Here is a 19,978-nt window from a genome sequence, read left to right as displayed (position 1 = left end):
AGGGCAGAGCTGCAAATAGAACCCAAATCTACTGACCTCTGGTCCAGGATACTTTCCACTAAACTATGCTATTCTTGTAGTAGAGTTGTAGTTTTTTTTTTTCCTTTCCCTCTTTCCAAAAAGCTATTCTCCTATGTTCACATTCAAGTATACACACACCAACAAACATATAGCCACTTTTCTGCAGATTCGTACAAAGGCTTTCATTGTTCCATGGTTCCATATGCAAATACTAAGTATGTTCCAGAGCTTGGCATGTCTCAGCTGCTGTGATGCTTTTTTGGTTATTCTGATAATGAAGCCAGAGATGATCTGCATTAAAAAACAAAACTCTGTTCATTCCTTTTTCCCTCTGCCCCTCTAAAACACATACCAAATAGCTTTGCTGTGGAGGCCACTCAAGGGGGAAAACTCTCATAGATAGAACATTCAGGGTGACAAGAAAAAATAGAAAATTGAATACTCTAAAAATTGCAGAAGGAAAAATAGGAAGAAAGTGTCTTTATTATGCTTTTCAAAGGCCAAATAGTTTACATTATAGGTGAGAAAGAATTAGATTTCAAAGGGGCCCTTATCCTCAATTTAAGAAGATCGTGTTAGCATCAATTCTTTTCCTTCTTTTTCTCCTCATCATTCCACCTTCCCCTTCCAGTTCCCATGGTTTTTCTAGATGCTGTCCTTTATAAGAAGCCACCAAGCTATTTTTTCATGAAATTAAGTATCTTGACCTTCTGCGCCATGGTATAGTTGAAAGAGCACTGAATTCAGTGTCAGAATACATGGACTTTAGTTTTTAAGCTCAGTCATTTACTGGTTGGGGGACTTTGGATAAGTTGCAACCTCTGTAAGTCTGTTTTCTGTAAAATGGGAATATGAATAACTATATTGACTATCTCACAGGGTTGTTTTGAGAATCAAATCAATCAATAAACAATCGATGAATAAACATTTATTAAGCAGCTATTATGGGCCAGGCACTGCAGGTGTATGCTATTTGACCTGAGTTCAAATCCTTCTTTGGACTCTTAGTAGCTGTGTGACCCTGGGCAAGTCACTTGACTTGAGTTTCCTCACCTGTAAAATAATAATATCACCTAATCATGGGGTTATTGTGAGGATCAAATGAGAGAGCAAATCTAAAGTGCTTTGTAAATCTTAAAGAGCTTTGGAAATGCTAGTTATTGTTTATTAAATCTAACAAATATTTATTATCAATAGCAGCTTACTTCCTTATAACACTTTACAGTTTGCAAAACACTTTTGTCAAAACAACCTCGCCAGGTGTTCAGCGAGTGATTTTAGTGAGAGCACTTTGCAAATGAAGAAACTGAGGATTGGAGATCCCAAGCAGCTCATAGTCATGTGCCTAGTGAGTCTTGGAAGCCTGATTTAAACTCAGGCTTCCAACTTTTGATCCCAAGTCCAACATTCTTTCTAGTACATCCTGCTGCGTTTCAAAAACAAAGAAAAATCACCAAATTCAGATTCAATCTATAAGTATTTATTAATTGCCTACTATGTGCTAGGTACTTGGCTAGATGTTGGGGATACTTGTAGAAAGAATGAAACAATCCTTCCATATAAGGAACTTACAATCAAATAGGAGTGATGTCATGTCTCTTTATGAATGTCCACATCATAAATGTAAACTGAATATATAGGAATATATACAAAGTAGTTAAGTGACAGCTCATTTGGGAAGGAAGGTACCAACAGTTGGGAGGGGATCAGGGAAGGCTTCATACAGAAGATGGTACTGGGGGGCAGCTAGGTGGTGCAGTGAGTAGAGCACTAGCCCTGGAGTCAGGAGGACCTGAGTTCAAAACTGGTCTCAGACACTTGACACACTAACTAGCTTCATGACCTTGGGCAAGTCACTTAACCCCAATTGCCCTGCCTTCCTCCCTCAAAAAAAAAAAAGATGGTACTAGGGCTGCATTTTAAAGGAGGCAATTGATTCTATAAGAAAGAAGTGAGGAAGAAATACATTCTGGGTATAAAAGACTGCCAGTGCAAAAGTACTGAAATGGGAGATGGAGTGTCTTGGTAAGAAATAGAGGAGAGTTTGGCTGGATCATAGAGTGCCAGAGAGGAAATAATTTTTAATGAGCCTAGAAAGATAGATTGAGACCAACTTATTTAAGGCTTTATAAGCTAAACCAAAGAATTTATATTTTATTCTAGGGATAATAGGAAACCATTATAGTGGATTGAGTATAGGAGTTGTCTCATCTGTGCTAAAGGAAAATTACTTTGGCGGTACTACGTGGGATGAGCTAGAAAGTGTTAAGAGATTTGACACAGGGAGGCCAATATGATTTGTTGTTGAGTCATGTCTGACTGTTTGTGACCCCATTTTGGAGAGTTTTCTTGGCAAAGATACTGGAGTGTTTGCCATTTCCTTCTCCAGCTCATTTTACTGATGAGGAAACTGAGGCAAACAAGGTTAAGTGACTTGTTCAGGGTCACACAGCTAGTATCAGAGGCCAGATTTGAACTTATGTTTTTCTGGCTCCAGGTCTGAGCTAAGGTGGTAGCTGTGTGAGTATTGAGAAAAGGTCAGATAAAACAGAGATTATGAAAATAGAAACTGCAAGATTTGGCAACTAATTAGATATGCAGTGAGAGAGAATGAGAAGTTGAGAATAATGCCTAGATTACAAAACTAGGCAACTGGAAAGGTGGATGGAAACAGGTAAGTTTGGAAGGATGGATAGAAAGGAGTACATTTGGAAGAGCAGGGAGGATTTGAGGCAAAGACCTGTTAAGTCACCCAAAAGGTAGCATTGCATAGTAGTTAGAGATCTGGCCTTAAGGGTCAGGAAGACCTAGGTTCTTGAGTTCTAGTCCTGCTTCTGACACATTCTAGATGTGTGACCATGGGCAAGTTGCTCAGACACCTCTTTAATTCTCCAAGTTAACAGATGAGTTGCTGATGCACTTTAGTGGAGGGAGATTAAAGGGGAGGTCCCTACACTGATTAAATTGGAGATCTGGAATCTTCTTTAACTACCACACCCACCCCCAATCAAAAAACAAAACCAATCCATGGTGGATACGGCAATACAAATACAAACGTTATGATTACTGTTATTATTGGAGAAATGTGGAAAGGGAATAAGCACTTACAGAATAAGCATTTTACAGATATCATCTCATTTGATCTTCAGAACAGCCCAGAGAGGTAGGGGCCCTTATTATCATCCCTGTTTTACAGTTAAGGAAAATGACACAAATAGAAGTTCAAGGGACATGTCCAGGATCCGCAGTTGGCAAGTATCTGATGTGGGAAGAATTCCGATCTTCCTGACTCCAAGCCCAGTGCTCTTTCTACACACTGCAAATGCAGCTGCTTCTTTATGGTTAAGTTTTAGTAGTGAAGATGAACTTGTGGGTAAAAACCTATAAGCAGCATATTCTCTAATCGTACTCCAATTCCTCAAATGATGGATCGAGGTATAATTTTGGAGGACCTCTTACAAAATTTTTTCCCTCTACCACAGAAAAGACAATATCTGGCTTGTTTTGTTCAAGAAAGGACTCCCTTTTGGTTATTTAGGATAAAAAGACAACAAATATAGGACAGGATTTATTTAATCTGACCAACCCCTCCCCCCCAAAAAACAAACCTAACCACACAACAGGATCGTACCTGAGCCCTTCAATTCCCTTCTTCCTACTTACACAGAACCCTACAGAATCATTCTGGCTTCAAATACTATATAATGTGATTCAAGGTTGCTAGAGATTCCACCTTCCACTCTCAATTTACACAGTCCTTTTATTTCACAGTATAGTACTAGTGAATTGATAGGTCTGGATCGTTTCTTGGTGCGCGAGGCTTCCTGCTGTGCTGATCTGTTTATTAGTAAAAAGGACAAGTTCTATAGGTTTGTTATTATCCCCATCAGGTCTCTGTCACTAGTTTATTATTTCCATCTGGTGCTGGCCCCTTGGTGCATGTAGTTCCCTAAACAGTCTCATGTTCACCTTATTTTCTCTGTCTTTTTTGCTCCTGGTTTATGTGCTTTCTTCTGTCCAGAAGATTGTTTTTTTTTTTTTTTTGGCACACACATCCTAATAATCATCTGTGGATGAAGTTAAAAGAGTTTGAAAATAATTTCCTTGCATACCCACTAGTGTACATATATACATATTTATACACACATATATTTACATATGAATGTGTTTATATAGGTGATGATTTCTTTATCAAATTCTTTTCCTCCTTTTCCCCTATTTTATTTATTTTTTTGCTCTTGTCCCTATTCCTTTCTTTAAAAAAAAAACTGTTTACTTATGTTTTGTTTTTATATTGATAAAATTCTTCTCCGTATTCCTCCTCTCCCTTCCAGAGCACCATACTAATTAACAAAGAAACTATTAAAAAAGACAATGAGTAAGAAGTAGAGGGGAAAATTGGTAAAAAATGAATCAATTGAAAAATCTGAAAATGTATACATTTTCCCATACTTTTGATTTGTAGGTCAAATTCTAAAGAGCAAAAAGAATATTATAATTCAAAAAGAATTAAGAACAGCTAATATACACTACTATATTATATATATATATATATATATATATATATATATATATACATATGTATATACATGCATTTTTTAAATAAAAAGAAGCATTGCTACAGGAAGAAGAATATGGGCAGTGAACACAGAATGTTCCTTATGATGACCACATCTTTGATTAAGAGCTGAAAGTGACACTAGAGGCAATCTAATCTAAAACCTTTCATTTTTACGTATGTGGAAGTAATATTTCATGCCTCAGATTTCTTAAAGCCCATTGTCAGAACTGTTCCCTTATACTTATCCCTACCTAATGTCTTGCTTATTTGTGGCTATGCTTTCCCCTGCCTTACATTATAAATTTCCTGAAAATGTAATAATGTTATATTTATTTTTGTATAGCACTCAGTACCTAGCATGGTGCCTTCCACATTTTTTGACCAGATCTCTTATTCCATTGCCATAAGAAGCTCATTGTAAGTAAACTCCCTCTAATAATGTGTATGTTATAGCACAATTTTTAAATGGTCTTAGAAACAAGCAGATTATATATTTTATTTTTTAAAAATAGTTGCTGGTAAAGGAAACACACCCCATATAAATTTCATTGAGCTTCACAACACTAAAAAGATTCCTCAGAGAACCACAATGATGTGAAAGGCACTAGAATAACCATCCACACTGAAGAAACTAAATGGACGAAAAGTGTATACTACCCAGATTATGACAGGGAGCTGGATAGTCAAATTAGATTTTTTGTTGGCATACCTGAGATAAGTTTTATAAATGGTTAATTAGCTGGGGTCAGAATTATATTGGGGAAGACTGAACTGGATTTCTTTTAGGAAAATCCATCAGGATTTAGGTGATCCCAAACCACTTATTACTGCAAAAGCCCACCTCTTAAGCACCAATATTCTCCTGGTGATGCTATATCATTATGAAACTTAGAACATTACAATCTCAGACAAATTCATGTGATAAGCCAAAGGTCAAATGAAATGTTGAAATAAAAATGATTAAAACGTGCAGGAAACAGCATGGCACTAATGGAGTAATACAAAAGGTAGGATTGAGAATGTATATCCAAACCAATCCAATAAATATTTATTAAGTGCCAGGCACTTACTGTTACTATGTGCCAAGTGCTAGAGATACAATTAATAGAGAGAAATACAGCCCCTGCTCTCAAGGAGCTTACAGTCCAATGGGGGGAGACAACACATAAAAGGAGGTAAGAAAGTGGAGATAGGGTGTGGGGGACACCAGTGGAAATGCTGCCGGGGCATCTTGTTCCATGGAGTTAAAACCAGGCAAAGCAAGAGATGCAGAGTGGAGTGACCTACATCCAGTTTCTGCTCTCTATAAAGGAAGGCCTTGGGAGAAGTTTGGTGTTCCACCCTCCAGCCCTCTGAGCAGAAGGAAGAGGAGAATGAAGGAAGTCGTATCAATCAAGGCTTGAGTTAGCAGCATGGTGGCAAGTTTAGAAGTGATGAGCTTCACCTGGTTGGGGCATCTTGTTCTGTGAAATTGAAACCAGGCAGAGAAAAGATTCAAAGTTAAGATATGTATGTACTTATATGTATATATTATGCTCAGGCAAAGTCTTTTTCAATCTTCTCTGTGTCCTGGAGACCATCAGCTCACAGTGGCTTGAGGAAAGTTAGTTGGTCAAGAAGAATTATATTAAGTATTTGCTACACGTGAGGCATTATGCTGAGTGTTAGGGATGCAAAGAAAGGGAACATTGTGGTCCCTCTTCTCGAGGAGCTCATATTCTAATGGGGAAAACAACATAAAATCCACAATGTCCATACATGACATATACATGTTCTGTGTATGGAAATTGTTGTTGTTTGTCCTTTGTTCTTTAAGAGGACCATGACATCAGGGAGGTGATGATGCCATGCCATACAAGTGAGTTGGAAATTAATCCCTTAGGAAAGGAACGCTCCTGGGAAAGACTTTTTTTTTGAGGGGTTAGGGATTTAATGCATCCAGAAATAAGTTTTCAGGCTGAAAAGGGTTTTCTAGAGGTCATCAGGTCCACCTGAGCAGAGCAGTTCTTTACCACAAAGTGTGAATACGAAGGTATGATCTTCAAGGACAGAGATGTCCCCCCTCTTGGTAGTGTATTTCAGTGCCTCCAACCCTCAAGGGTCAGGATGTCCTCTCCAAGTCTAACCTTGATCCCTCCTTTGCAACAATGCCCATTTCTCACACCCATGTCCTAAAAGGGCAAGACCAAAGCTTCCTACAAATAGTCATGGCTTCTGGTTGGGACCTTTCTCTGAGAATAGCACGTTAATCCCCTACAGGCGCCAATGCCATCTCCACTGGTCAGACTGCCAATGAGGAGGAAGAGATAAAACGTACCAGCCAGTCCTGGACCACAGACACTTCCCCAAATGGAACCCCAGTTTGAGCCATGCCGAAGATTCCTGGGTTCATGCCCCAAAAACAGCACTTCCTGGGGACCTTGGCAGTATCTGGTGACATAGTTTCGGTGAAGCTCCAAGGCATATTTCAAGGGGTTATAAATAAAGCCCACAGGCTCTGAGAACTGCAGCTTGTCCAGCTCAGCATTCAGTCTTAATTCTCCCTCCAGGAAATCCTGGGCTATGTTGGAAGAAGAGCAGGGAAGCTTCTGCAAGGCAGGTAAAGATTCCTCTAGAGGGCCCACTTGGGAGGCCAGTAGCTCCGCCATGCTGATATCACCTCTAAATGTACCTCTGGTCCATCACCTCCGCTAAGAAGCACGCTTCATCATAAAGTCGTCTAGAGTCATGACTGGTCATTGCACTGATCGGAATTCTTCAGTGCGTCGAAGCTGCTTGTCTTCCTGGGCCTCCAGCCCCGGCTCTCCATGAAGATTCCGGGTCCGCGCGGGGGACACTGGGTAATGTAGTCTGTGCTGCTTGCGGTGACAGCAAGCTGGGAAAGACTTTCTATAAAAGATGGGATTTGCTCTGAGTCTTGAAGGAGTGCAAAAAAGCTAAGGATCAGGGTGAGGAGGGAGAGCGTTCCCTTAATGCATAGACTGGGCCAGTGTAACTGGATCTTAAAGCTTGTGGAGGGAAACAAAGTGTAAGAAGATTAGAAAGGTAGAAAAAGGCTGGTTATGAAGGATTTTAAATGCCAAATCTAAGATTTTATATTTGTTCCTAGAGGTAGTAGGGAACCATTGGAGTTAATAATTCAGATTTCCATATCTCATCTTTACAAACATCAATAGCAACTTTCTTTTCTGCAGCTTTCAATGCACCAATGGAAAGATAACAGTGACAACACCAACAACAACTTGATTATAAACTTTAAAGTAATTTAAAGCTGCCCCCCTGTCTTTTATTATTTTTTTTTACATAAACTCACTGTTGTTTTGTGTTTTATTTCTTCCAGATTGAAATTATATCCTCGGATGCTCCGGAATGTTGCTGATGTAGACCTGACCACCTCTGTTTTGGGACAGAGTATCAGCATGCCTATATGTGTTGCACCCACAGCCATGCAACGCATGGCTCATGTGGATGGGGAGATTGCTACTGTGAGAGGTAAACAGAGCTTCTTATGGGGAAGCAAAGAGATAAATGTCATAATTTTGGCTATGCGGTTCATGACTGTCTACTCTACTTTCTGCCCATGATTCCTTCTTACGTACAGATAAGTTTTACTCATATCAGAACTGTTTACTTGGGCAGTAATGATGAGAAATTCAATCCATTACATAAAGCATTTCTTATTAAGGGCTGATATAGTAATTTCTCTAGTTTTGCTTCCTACACTTCTATTCTCCTTGATAATTTCTTGAAAGATGGTATCTAGGCTCTTTTTTTGATCATGGCTTTCAGGTAGTCCAATAATTTTTAAATTATCTCTCCTGGATGTATTTTCTAGGTCAGTGGTTTTTCCAATGAGATATTTGACGCTGTCTTCCATTTTTTAATTCCTTTGGTTCTGTTTTATAATATCTTGGTTTCTCATAAAGTCACTAGCTTCCACTTGCTCCAATCTCATTTTTAAGGTAGTATTTTCTTCAGTGGTCTTTTGGACCTCCTTTTCCATTTGGCTAATTCTGCCTTTCAAGGCATTCTTCTCCTCATTGGCTTTTTGGAGCTCTTTTGACATTTAAGTTAGTCTATTTTTTAAAGTGTTGTTTTCTTCAATATTTTTTTCAGTATTTCTTTGGATCTCCTTTAGCAAGTCATTGACTTGTTTTTCATGGTTTTCTTGCATCATTCTCATATCTCATCCCAATTTTTCCTCTACTTCTCTAACTTGCTTTTCCAACTCCTTTTTGAGCTCTTCCATGGCCTGAGACCAGTTCATGTTTTTCTTGGAGGCTTTTGGTGTAGGCTCTTGCACTTTGTTGACTTCTTCAGGCCATATGTTTTGGTCTTCTTTGTCACCAAAGAAGGATTCCAAAGTCTGAGACTGAATCTGGGTGTGTTTTCGCTGCCTGGCTATGTTCCCAGCCAACTTACTTGACCCTTGAGTTTTTCAGAGGGGTATGACTGCTTGTAGAGCAAAGAGCACTTTGTTCCAAGTTTGAGGGGATGCACTGTTGATTTCAGAGCTATTTCTATACAGCCAACTCTGCCACACCAGCACTCCTCCTTCCTCAAGAACCACCAACCCGGACCTGACACAGATCTTCAGCAGGCTCGGCACTCCTGCTCTGATCTGCCACTTAATTCCTCCCACCAGGTGGGCCTGGGGCCGGAAGTAACTGCATCTGTAGTTCTGTAGCTGCACCTCCCCCATGGCCCCTGGGGCGGTGGCCGAACCCCAAACTCTGTCCCTCGCAGCTTGTCCCACTAACCTTCTCTGTTGTCTTTGGTGTTTGTGGGTTGAGAAGTCTGGCAACTGCCACAGCTCACTGATTCAGGGTGCTAGGGCCTGTCCTGCCCGGCTCCTGGTCTGGTTGGTCCTGCTGCCTCCCACACTGAGCTCTGCTCCCCTCTGCTCCGTGCGTGATAGACCTCATCCGGCGACCATCCAGGCTGTCCTGGGCTGGATCCCTGCTTCCCTCTGCTATTTTGTGGGTTCTGTAGTTCTAAAATTTGTTCAGAGCCATTTTTTATAGGTTTTTGGAGGGATGTGGTGGGGAGCTCACCCAAGTCCCTGATTTCCAGCCTCCATCTTGGCTCTACCCCCGGAAGTCCGCTTCCTACACTTCTAACAATTATATTCATGGTGTCAGGCTGGGAGACATGCACCCAACAGAAGTTTTGCAGACTTCCTCTTTTGAAACAAATATAACTGTAACAACTGCAGACCTAGGAGGAATCTGAAGAGAAGGGACCAGTAATAGATACACAAGGAACTCTCTCATCTACCTGAGATTTAAAAAAGTAATAAAAATAATAACATGTAGAACATGGAAGGAAAGGCAGTTAAAAGATGATGGATATGAAAATATGGTATAATCCTATAAAAAATATCAGGAATCCTACAGCTAAGAATGAGAAAAAGTTGTAAGTACAATACAATAATAATAGCAAGGATTCATATAGTGCTTTAAGGTTTACAAAGTGTTTTACAGATATCTCATTTTATTCTCCCAACTCTAGGAAGTAAGTGCTATTATTATATCCATTTTCATATGAGGAAACTGAGGCAGACAGGTTAAGTGACTTGCCTAGGTTCTCACAAAGCTGTTAAGTGTCCAAAGTAGAATTTCAACTCGAGTTTTTTTCTGATTCTAAGCCCAGCACTCTGTCCACCACTCCACAATGTATTGTTGATTTGGGGGGGGGTCGTCTATTTTTTTTAGCTTTATTAGAAAAAGGAAGGATATCCAAAAGGGAAGTGAATGATAGAAAGCAGAATGGCTCAATACTTATTTTGCTTATATTTCCTCTTCCAATTAATCAGTGAGCATTTATTAAGTGTCTAATATGTGCCAGGTACTGTGCTAAGAACTGGGGATACAAAAGACAGTTCCTGGCATCAAGGAAGTTACAATTTAATGGGGGAGACAGCTTGCAAACAAATATAAACAAAACAAGATATATATACAGGATAAATAGGAACTAATCAACAGAGAGAAAGCACTGGAATTAAGAGGAATTAGGGAAGGCTTCCAGGAGAAGGTGGGGTTTTAGTTGGGACTAAAATGGAAACGACAGAACAAAATTAGTTAAGAAATGTCAATATGCAAGATAAGTAAGAAAATAGTAAAAGAGTGCATAGTGTTTCTTGATTGATTCAAGTCCCCTAGCTCCACATGAACTACATCCTAGAACACTGAAAGACTTGATAGATGCCCTTTGTGGGCCACTGTCAGTGAGCACTGTCAGTGCTTATAGAAAGCAGGATACAACCATATTAATGAGTGGTAATACATAGTTAAACCTAGGTAATACACAGCCAGGGGCAAATGCATTAGTCTTTGACAATCTTTAACAGTTTCCTTACCCTCTCATAGGCAAACTTGGCTACTCTAGTTTCACATAATAACTTCCTCCAGTACATTTGGAGACTCAATCAGGAGTCCCTTCATCAATGCCCTACTACACCAGCTCGTCAATTCAATATTTTTTGACCCTAGCAACTCAAATAAAGTATTTTAGCCACATTTATTAATGTATTCAATTCTTTATTTCTCTCTGGTGACTTGAAGAGGCTCAAGCATTATCCAGTTAAACACCTCTCCTACCTTTCACAAAGGGTATCAGCAAAGTTCATATATCATGAATTTTAGGTAATGTTAATACCAATAGTCTTTTGTGAGAGCGTCGACCAGGAGTTCTTCCTTGGAGTCCGCAGAATAGATTTCAGGGGGTCCGTGAAGTTAAATGGGAAAAAAATAATCTTAATTTCAATACAATCAGTTTCCTTTGTAATCCTATGCATTTTATTTCATTCATTTAAAATATTATTCTTAAAAGGCTCATAGATTTCATGAGACTGCCAAAGAAGTCCATGATACAAACCTGGTCTAGACTTACTATAGCTGGTGACTAGAATCCCTGCTCTACATCTACTACAGCTGCTGGGTCCAGAGACCCTCAAAACATGGTTATATAATTTTAACAAGCAAGCAAAACTTTACAGTATTCCCATGGGTTGCCACTTTTCTTGGTGCATGTAAAAGTGCCAAGGAAATTAGAAAGGAAAATAATCAAAGTAAATGTAAATAAATGCCAGAGGGAAATAATCTTCCTCTTTCAGAAGAAGTAACATAAGTCAATAAGCATTTATTAAGCACTTACTATGTGCCAGGCACTGTGATAAGCACTGGGATTAAAAATATAAGGGAAAAGAAAGACAGTCTTTGTCCTAAAGGAGCTTGCATTCTAATGGGTGAAAAACACACAAAAGAGAGCTAAAAAGCTGGGGAGGGAAAAGAAGGTACCCACACTGGGTATGGTGGAGAAAGAAGTTTGTGGAGTCAAAAGTGAAATCCAGACCAGAATAAAGAAGTGAACATCATTGGCCTGGGCACTTTCTTTAAAATGGAGATTTCAAGGAGGAACTGAACAATCAGATCAGAAGGGATACAGGGCGAGGAGGCTGCTGGGACATGGTGGAGGAATAATCCAACAGTTAGGAGCAGAGCCCAAAGAAGAATAAAAGAATGAACCTTGGGTCCCAAATGAGCTCTTAGAGCACATGGGACTCTCCCAAAAGGAACTGAAGACCTGTAATCAACTGGATATCATTTGTATCTTCAGGTGAGAAAACAAACTATCCTGGATGAAAATAGGTCCTTTTAGCCCATAGACAAACCACAAACTTCTCTCTGTAAAACCACAGGGCATTCCAAATGGAAGTCCAGATAAAAATTTCCCTAGCAATGCAATTGTAGAGGGTGAACAAAATTTCTCTAGTGAGTTCCCATAATAAAAAGCATTCAAGACAGAGATTCCAAATGAACTCCTACAATGCATCACCTACGGGGAAAGGTGGGGGTGGGGAAGAATACCCTCACACAAATTTCCCTGCAACAATTAAGAAAGGAAATGGCAACTATAAAGAGCCAACATTGCTTCATCAAGAGTGGGTCATGGCAGACTAATCTTATTTCATTTTCTGACAGGGTTATAAAACTAGTACACCAGGGGAATATAGACATTTTTTGCCTAGATGTTAATAAAGTATTCAACAAAGATTCTCATGCTAATCTTGTGGAAAAGATGGCAAGATGTAGACTCAATAATAATGCAATTATATGGATTTGGAACAAGTTGAATAATCAGACTAAAAAAGTTATGGTTAGTGGTTCAATGTCAGCCTGGCAAGAGGTCTCCAGTGGAGTCTGGCAGGGATCTGTACTTGCTCTTATGCCATTTAACATTTCTATCAATAATTTGGATAAAGACATAGATGGTATATTCTAACACACTGGATGACAGAAGGTCCAAAAAGATACTGTCAGGCAAGAGTATTGGAGAAAAGATGAAATTCAGTAGGGATTAATGTAAAATCTTGAGTTCAAAAGAATCAGATTCCCAGGTGTAAGATTGGGAGTCAGTTAAATTTTATTGCATCTAAAGAAAAAGAGCTAAAGATTTGTGAGGACTGCAAGCCCAATGAGCAGAATTAGTAGATTTTTTAATACAGTAGCAACAATACTACAAAAACAAATGGTTTTGAAAATTGGAAAAACAATGCTCATTTGTGATTCCAGAATACAGATGATGAAACGTAATATATATTATAAAGACATGACAGATTTAGGATGTAGAATGAGACTTATATGCATCTTTATTGTTTAACATAGGGTATACACATTATTATAAATATATTTTATAAGCATATATGTCATGTATAATATATCTATATATACAAATACAATGTACATACGTATATGGAACATATATGTATTTGTAACTCTTTCTGTATCTTAGGTTTGTCGTGATTTTGTAATGCATATTAAGTTTCATTTATATGTGCATATATTTCACACACACACACAAATGCATATTTATTATACAGCCATGGAGGGAATTTGTTTGGTTAGATTATGAATATTTGTCACAAGAAATTTTTCCTTTTTTCCCCAATGGAGTGGAGGATGACAGAGGGAGAAAATAGATTTCTGTCCATTTAAAAAATAGAAAGGTAAAGATGGCTGCTGTGGATGTAAAATGTTGCAGTCACTTTCCAATAAGTTCTTCTCATGAAGTGATTAAAATTGGTAAATGTATGCAATATAAACACAAAACACCACAATAAACCTTTAAAAATACATATGAGTTGACAGTGTGATGTGGCAACCAATAAAAACTAATTCAATTTTGGGCTTTGTGGAAAGGTATATCTTCCAGGAATAGTAAAATGATAATCCCTTTATACTCTAATACGTTACATTTGGAGTACTGTGTTTAATTCTGGGCTGATAAGTCGGAGAGAATCCAGGGCAGGACAACTGGAATCATGAAGGACCATGAATCTATGTGATCTCAGGATTAGTTGAAGGACTGGGCATGTTTAGCCTAGAGAGGAGAAGACTGGGACGGGGAGAGGGTGGTGGTGATGGCTTGATGCATTGCCTTCAAGTTTTTGAATGTCTGTCCTGTGTAAGCTGAATGAGGAGCATTTTGTTTGGCCACAGGGTTCATAATCAGGAGAAGTGTGTAAAAATTTCAGAGACGAATTTAATCTTGATGTCAGGAAAGTCTTAACAGGACACTCCAAAACTAGAACAGTCTTTCTAGAGAGATGGTTGATTTCTTTGTCTTTGCTGGAATTCTATAAGCAGGCTCAGGATAATCACTTGGGTATTTCATTGTGATTGATTGATTTCCTTCAGATATACATTGGATTAGATGACTATGGAGGTTCCTGCCTATTTTGAAATTAAGGATCTGTGAACTTGCATTTTGTACTTTTGACACATACTGATGCCAAAGGGCAGGAAATAAAGGCCAAAGGAGCAGGAACCAGACTCTATTTTAAAATGCCTTAATTCTGAGAATCAAAACGGGTGGGGACTTTCCTTCCCATTCTTTCTAAGTGTAGGTTGATTTGCCGACATCATCAAAATTCATGCCACAGGAGCTCAGAGATAATAACAACAAAAACAAAAATAGTTAACATTTATATGCTGCTTTCTGGTTTACAAAGCACTTTATGTACTTTTTTCTCATTTGGTGCTCACAATTACCCTTCAAGGTAGGTTAAAGTGTGGGTGCTTTTTCGATCTCACTTTATAGGTTAGGACACTGAAGTTCAGAGAAATTAAATAATTTGTACAAAGTTCCCATCTCCTCCAACAGATTTCTCCCTCTATAATGCCCACTCTATCATTTATTTTCAATTTCTCCTTATCTACCGACTCATTCTCTATTGCCTACAAATATGCCCATGTTTACCCCAACCTCAAAAACCTCTCACTTGATCCTTCCATGCATGCTAGTTATCATCCTATATCTTTTCTTCCCATTGTGGGCTAAACTCTTTGAAAAGGCCATCAATGATAGGTGCCTCCACTTTCTTTCCTATCAGTCTCTCTTTAACCTTTACAATCTATATTTTGATCTCATCATTCCACCAAAACTGTTCTCTCCAAATATACTAATGATCTCTTAGTTGCCATATCCAAAGGCCTTTTCTTAATTCTCCCTGATGTCTCTACAACCTTTGACACTCTTCATTACTCTCTTTTCCTTCTTCCTTCTCTCTAGGCTTTCAGGACACCATTCTCTCCTGGTTCTCTTCCTAACCATTTGACCACTCTTTCTCATTCTTTGCTGGATAGTTATCCAGATCAAGCCCTCTAGTCTGTGTTCTGGGCCCTTTTCTCTTCTCCCTCTATACTACTTTACTTGGTAAACTCATCAGCTTCCATGGATTCAAAGGACCTCTATGCTGATGATTCTCAAATCTCTCTGCTGACCCTCAGTCTTGCATCTCCAATTGTCTTTGAAACAGCTCAAGCTGGATGTCCGGTAGACATCTTAAACTTAACATGTCCAAAACCAAAGTCATTATCTTCCCCTTAAACCCTCTTCTACTCCCAAGTTCTCTATTACTGTAGAGGGCACCACTAACCTCCCAGTCCATCAGGCTCACAACCCAGGAGTCATCCTGTTACCCTCACGCCCTGCCCATATCCAACCTGTTGCCAAGGCCTGTCAATTTTATCCTTTCAACCTCTCTCCAGTATGCTTCCTTCTTTGTGACACTGCCATCACTCTGGTACAGACTCTGCAATTACTGCCAACTTGATTACAAGCCTTCTGGTAGGTCTGCCTGCCTCAAGTCTCTCTCTACTCCAATCCATCCTCCATTCAGTCACTAAAGTGATTTTCCTAAAGTGCTGGTTTGACCATGTCATCTCCACTACTCAACAAACTCCAGTGACTCCCTCTTACCTTCAGGATCAAAAATAAAATCTTTTGCTTGGTATTCAAAGCTCTTCATAACCTAGCCCTCTCCTATCTTTCTAGTCTTCTTATATCTCACTCCCTACCACATCCTCAATCAAGTGACACTGGTCTTCTGGCTGTTCCACAAACAAGGCACTCAATCTCTTGCCCCCAGGAATTTTCTCTGGCTGTCCCCCACACCTGGAATGCTCTTCCTCCTCATCTCTGCCTATTGACTTTCTTCAAGTTCCAAAGAAAATTCCATCTTCTATAGGAAGCCTTTCCCAACCCCTTATTAATTCTAGTGCCTTCCCTCTTTTAATTATTCCCCATTTATCCTATATGTAACTTATTTGTACATATCTGTTTGTTTGTTGTCTCTGTCGTTAGATTATGAGCTGTTGAGGGCAGGGATTTTTTTAAATTTTTTTTTTTGTATCCTGACTGCTTAACATAGTGCTTGGCATATAGTAGACACTAAATAAATGTTTGTTGTTTGGCTGATCCTAGCTCTAGAATCTGATTGTTAGATATCCTCAAGGGCCAATGAACATAAATGTCATACCATAATGAACTTAGAAAGGAGAGATAGGGAAAAAAGCAAAAGAATGAAAGAAAAAATGACACATAGGAAAGCAGGAAAAGAGAAAGCAAGAAGAAAAAAGGGTGATAGAGAACAGACAAAAAGTAGAGAAAGAAGGTCATAAAGTTGGACTGAATAGAGTTTCACCAACAATGGCCAAAGGCAAAGCTAGAAGAGGGGAAGGTTGGCTGAGCAGTGTGAATTGCAGGGATCCCAGAAACTCTTCTTTGGACCAAAAACATCATTTGCATGGTCTGCCCCAGTGTCTGAATTTTCTGCTATTTAAATGTGATTCTCAGCAGGCAGAACCAGGAGAACATTGTACACAACAACGGCAACATTGTGCGATGATCAACTATGATACATTTAGCCCTTCTCAGCAATACAATAATCCGAGGCAATTCCAAAAGACTCAATGGAAAATGCTATCCACATCCAGAAAAGAACTATGGAGTCTGAATGCAGATCAAAGCATATTATTTTCACTTTTTTTATTTATTTATCATGGTCTTTCCTTTTTGTTCTGATTCTTCTTTTACAACATGATTAATGTAGAAATATGTTTAATGTGATTGTACTTGTATCAGATTGCTTGCTGTCTTGGAGAGGGACAAGGGAAAGAAAGGAGGGAGAAAAAATTGGAACTCAACATCTTACAAAAATGAATGTTGAAAACTATTTTTACATGTAATTGGAAAAAAATACTATTATGTGCAAAAAAGAGAAAGAAATGAGATTCTTCTTTTGATTTAAGGTGTTAGTGCCAAAAAGCTTCTAACCCAGGCGGGAAAAATTATTAAGCCCAATAATCATTAACATCTTGGGAGAATTAATTTTTTAGATTAGTGAAAGTATGAGAACCCTGAAGGAAAGAGATAGGGCAGGGCAAGGCAGAAGTTTTGAGAGGGCTAAGGAAGGTCTGTAATGTGGAGCCATGAAGAGTTAAACAGGCCTGAGTAACTGAGAACACTGAACACTTGGAAATGTGTTGGGAGGGTGATGCTTGAAAAACATTGAAAAAGGGGCCAGAAACATGCATGGAACAAATTTTGCATACATCCTATTTTTCTTCTGGATCAAGATTACTCACTGGTATCTGTGTCAGAAGTATCTCACTCCTGATTATGGCACAAGCAAAGGTATATAGCCAGATCAATATCACATTTGAACAGAGACCAGAAATATTCATTTGCGGGAAAACACACAAACCCAGCACAGGATTAGGGAGCTTGCATTCAGTTCTTTTCATTGAGCCTAAAAGAGGGCCACCCACCCTCCTAACCAGAAGACTAGTCTGAAAAATTCATTTTTCCAAGATGTTAATGATTATTTGCAAGAGAATTTTATGGAAGTAATGCTTTAAAATTAAGAGTGACTTCAACAGTAAAAATTGCAGCCTCTGGGGCAGACCAGGCAAATAATGTTTTTGGGGCAAGGAAGACTTTCTGGGATCCCTGTATTTTACCTTGCATAGGCTCTAGTCAATATTTTAAAGTTTGTTTTCATGAATTCCAGCCTCCTATTTCTTTGCCTGTTTCCCTGTCATGTTTCCTGTGACCAGGAATGAATACCATGATTTCTATGAATACTTATCTTAGGTATCTACTTCCCTTAGCCAATTTTGTTCTGTCACTTCCAGTGCAAAGGTCAGGTTTCCTGTGACCAGACCCTGTGTCTGTTATTGTCAACAACTATGGAGGAGATTGGAGGGGTGGAGGAAAAGTACCATTTATGCCTCTCACTCTCGCCTAGTATCTGTATATATTGTTAACTTTATAGTTTTTTTTTTTACTTTTTTTAAACTTTTTTTTGAAGGGGGTAAGGCAGGGCAATTGGGGTTAAGTGACTTGCCCAAGGTCACACAGCTAGTAAGTGTGTCAAGTGTCTGAGGCCGGATTTGAACTCAGGTCCTCCTGACTCCAGGGCCGGTGCTCTACTCACTGTGCCACTTAGCTGCCCCTCATTTTATAGTTTTTAACCCCTTGTGATCTATATTAAGAATCTTGTGATGGTTTTGATCAACACCATCAAACATTGAACAGCTTTTCATCAAACATCTACTATGTGCCAGGCACTGTGCTAAGTCTGGGGATACAAATGACAAAAATAAAGCTATTTCTGGTCTCAAGGATCTTATATTCTCTCAGGGAAGATAAGTCATCATCATCATAACTAGCATTCATAGATGATTTAAGCTTTAGAAAGCACTTCACAAATATTATCTCATTTTATTACAACAACACCAGGTGGTGAGTACTGTTATAATTCTCATTTTACGGTTGAGGAAACTGAGGCAGAGAGGGATTAAGTGATTTTCCCAGGGTCATACAGCTAGTAAGGGCTTGAGGCTGAATTTGAACATGGTTCTTCTTCACTTTGGGCCCAGAACTTTATCCACTATTATTACCTGGCTATATCTTAGCTACGTATGTGTGCATGCATATGCTTATATGTATGTGTGTATATATTTATATGTATGTGTATGTATATGTCTGTGTGTGTTCAGAATAAACATATGAAGAATAAGTACAAAATGAAAACAAGGTAGTTAGGGAGAGATGTCACTCATGGTTGGGATCAGGAAAGACTTCATGTACAAGATGGTTCCAAAGCTACATCTTGAAGGAAGTGAGGGATTCTATGAGATGAGTATGAGGATGAAGTGAATTGTACACATGAAACATCATTGCAAAGGTGTTGTAATGAATTGTCCTGTGTGAGGAATAGAAAGGCTAGTTTGGCTGGACTGTAGAATGTGGGAAGAAGAGTAATATATATTATAAAGATAAATTGGGGTCACCTTGTGAAGCCAGAGGAGTTTATATTTTATCTTGAAACAGTTAAGAAGCCACTAGAGATTACTGAGTAGAGGAGTAACATGGTCAGATCTACATTAAAGAAAAATCACTTTATCATCCGTGTGGAGGATGGAATGGGAGAGTCTGCAAGTAAGGCCACTCCATTGCAATGACTTAAGTAAGGAGTCCAGTGCACCCAAATTAAGATGGTGTCTGTATAGGCAGTTCAGAAGAGAATGGATATGAGAGATGTCATAGAAGTAGAAACAGCAATATTTGACACCTGATTGTATGTTTGTGGTAAGGCGGAGTGAGGAGTCAATACTGAATTTAGAAACCTGGGAGCCTGAAATAGGTAAGTTTGATAGAAGGGTAAGTTATTGATGAAAGAAAATGAATTCAGCTTGGGACATGTTGAGTTTGAAATGCCTATTGATCATCTAGTTTGAAATATCCAATAGACAGCTAGTGATATGGGACCAGATCTGAAGAGAGAGAACAGAGGTGGATACATAGATCTGTGAATCATCAGCATACAGATACTGATTAAACACATAGGGCTCGATGAGGTCACTGAAAGTATAAGAGAGAAGATATGAGGATCTGGGTGAGGGGCTTGGATTAGAACCAGAGGTGAGTGGCATTATATGGATGATGAACCAGCAAAGAAAACTCAAATGAGCAGAGAGGTAGAAAAATCCAGGAAAACAGAATTTCCAGGAAGAGCTCTTGGTCAGAACTGATGAATGCTATAGATGT

The 19,978-nt window shown here is 38.9% G+C and overlaps 1 protein-coding gene across 1 annotated transcript in view; it reads left to right on the top strand.

Moving 5' to 3' along the window:
* Positions 1–19,978, top strand: part of HAO1 (hydroxyacid oxidase 1) — a 72,288-nt gene that overhangs the window by 6,672 nt on the left and 45,638 nt on the right. The window contains exon 2 of the mRNA XM_036752933.1: positions 7,923–8,074. Within this exon, the coding sequence (XP_036608828.1) occupies positions 7,923–8,074 (152 nt within the window). The remainder of the gene's footprint in view (positions 1–7,922; positions 8,075–19,978) is intronic.

Source organism: Trichosurus vulpecula, chromosome 3 (genome assembly GCF_011100635.1).
Source record: "Trichosurus vulpecula isolate mTriVul1 chromosome 3, mTriVul1.pri, whole genome shotgun sequence".
NCBI classification, from domain to species: Eukaryota; Metazoa; Chordata; class Mammalia; order Diprotodontia; family Phalangeridae; genus Trichosurus; species Trichosurus vulpecula.
Note: the sequence above shows the minus strand (reverse complement) of the source record. Positions and strands in the feature narration are given on the sequence as shown.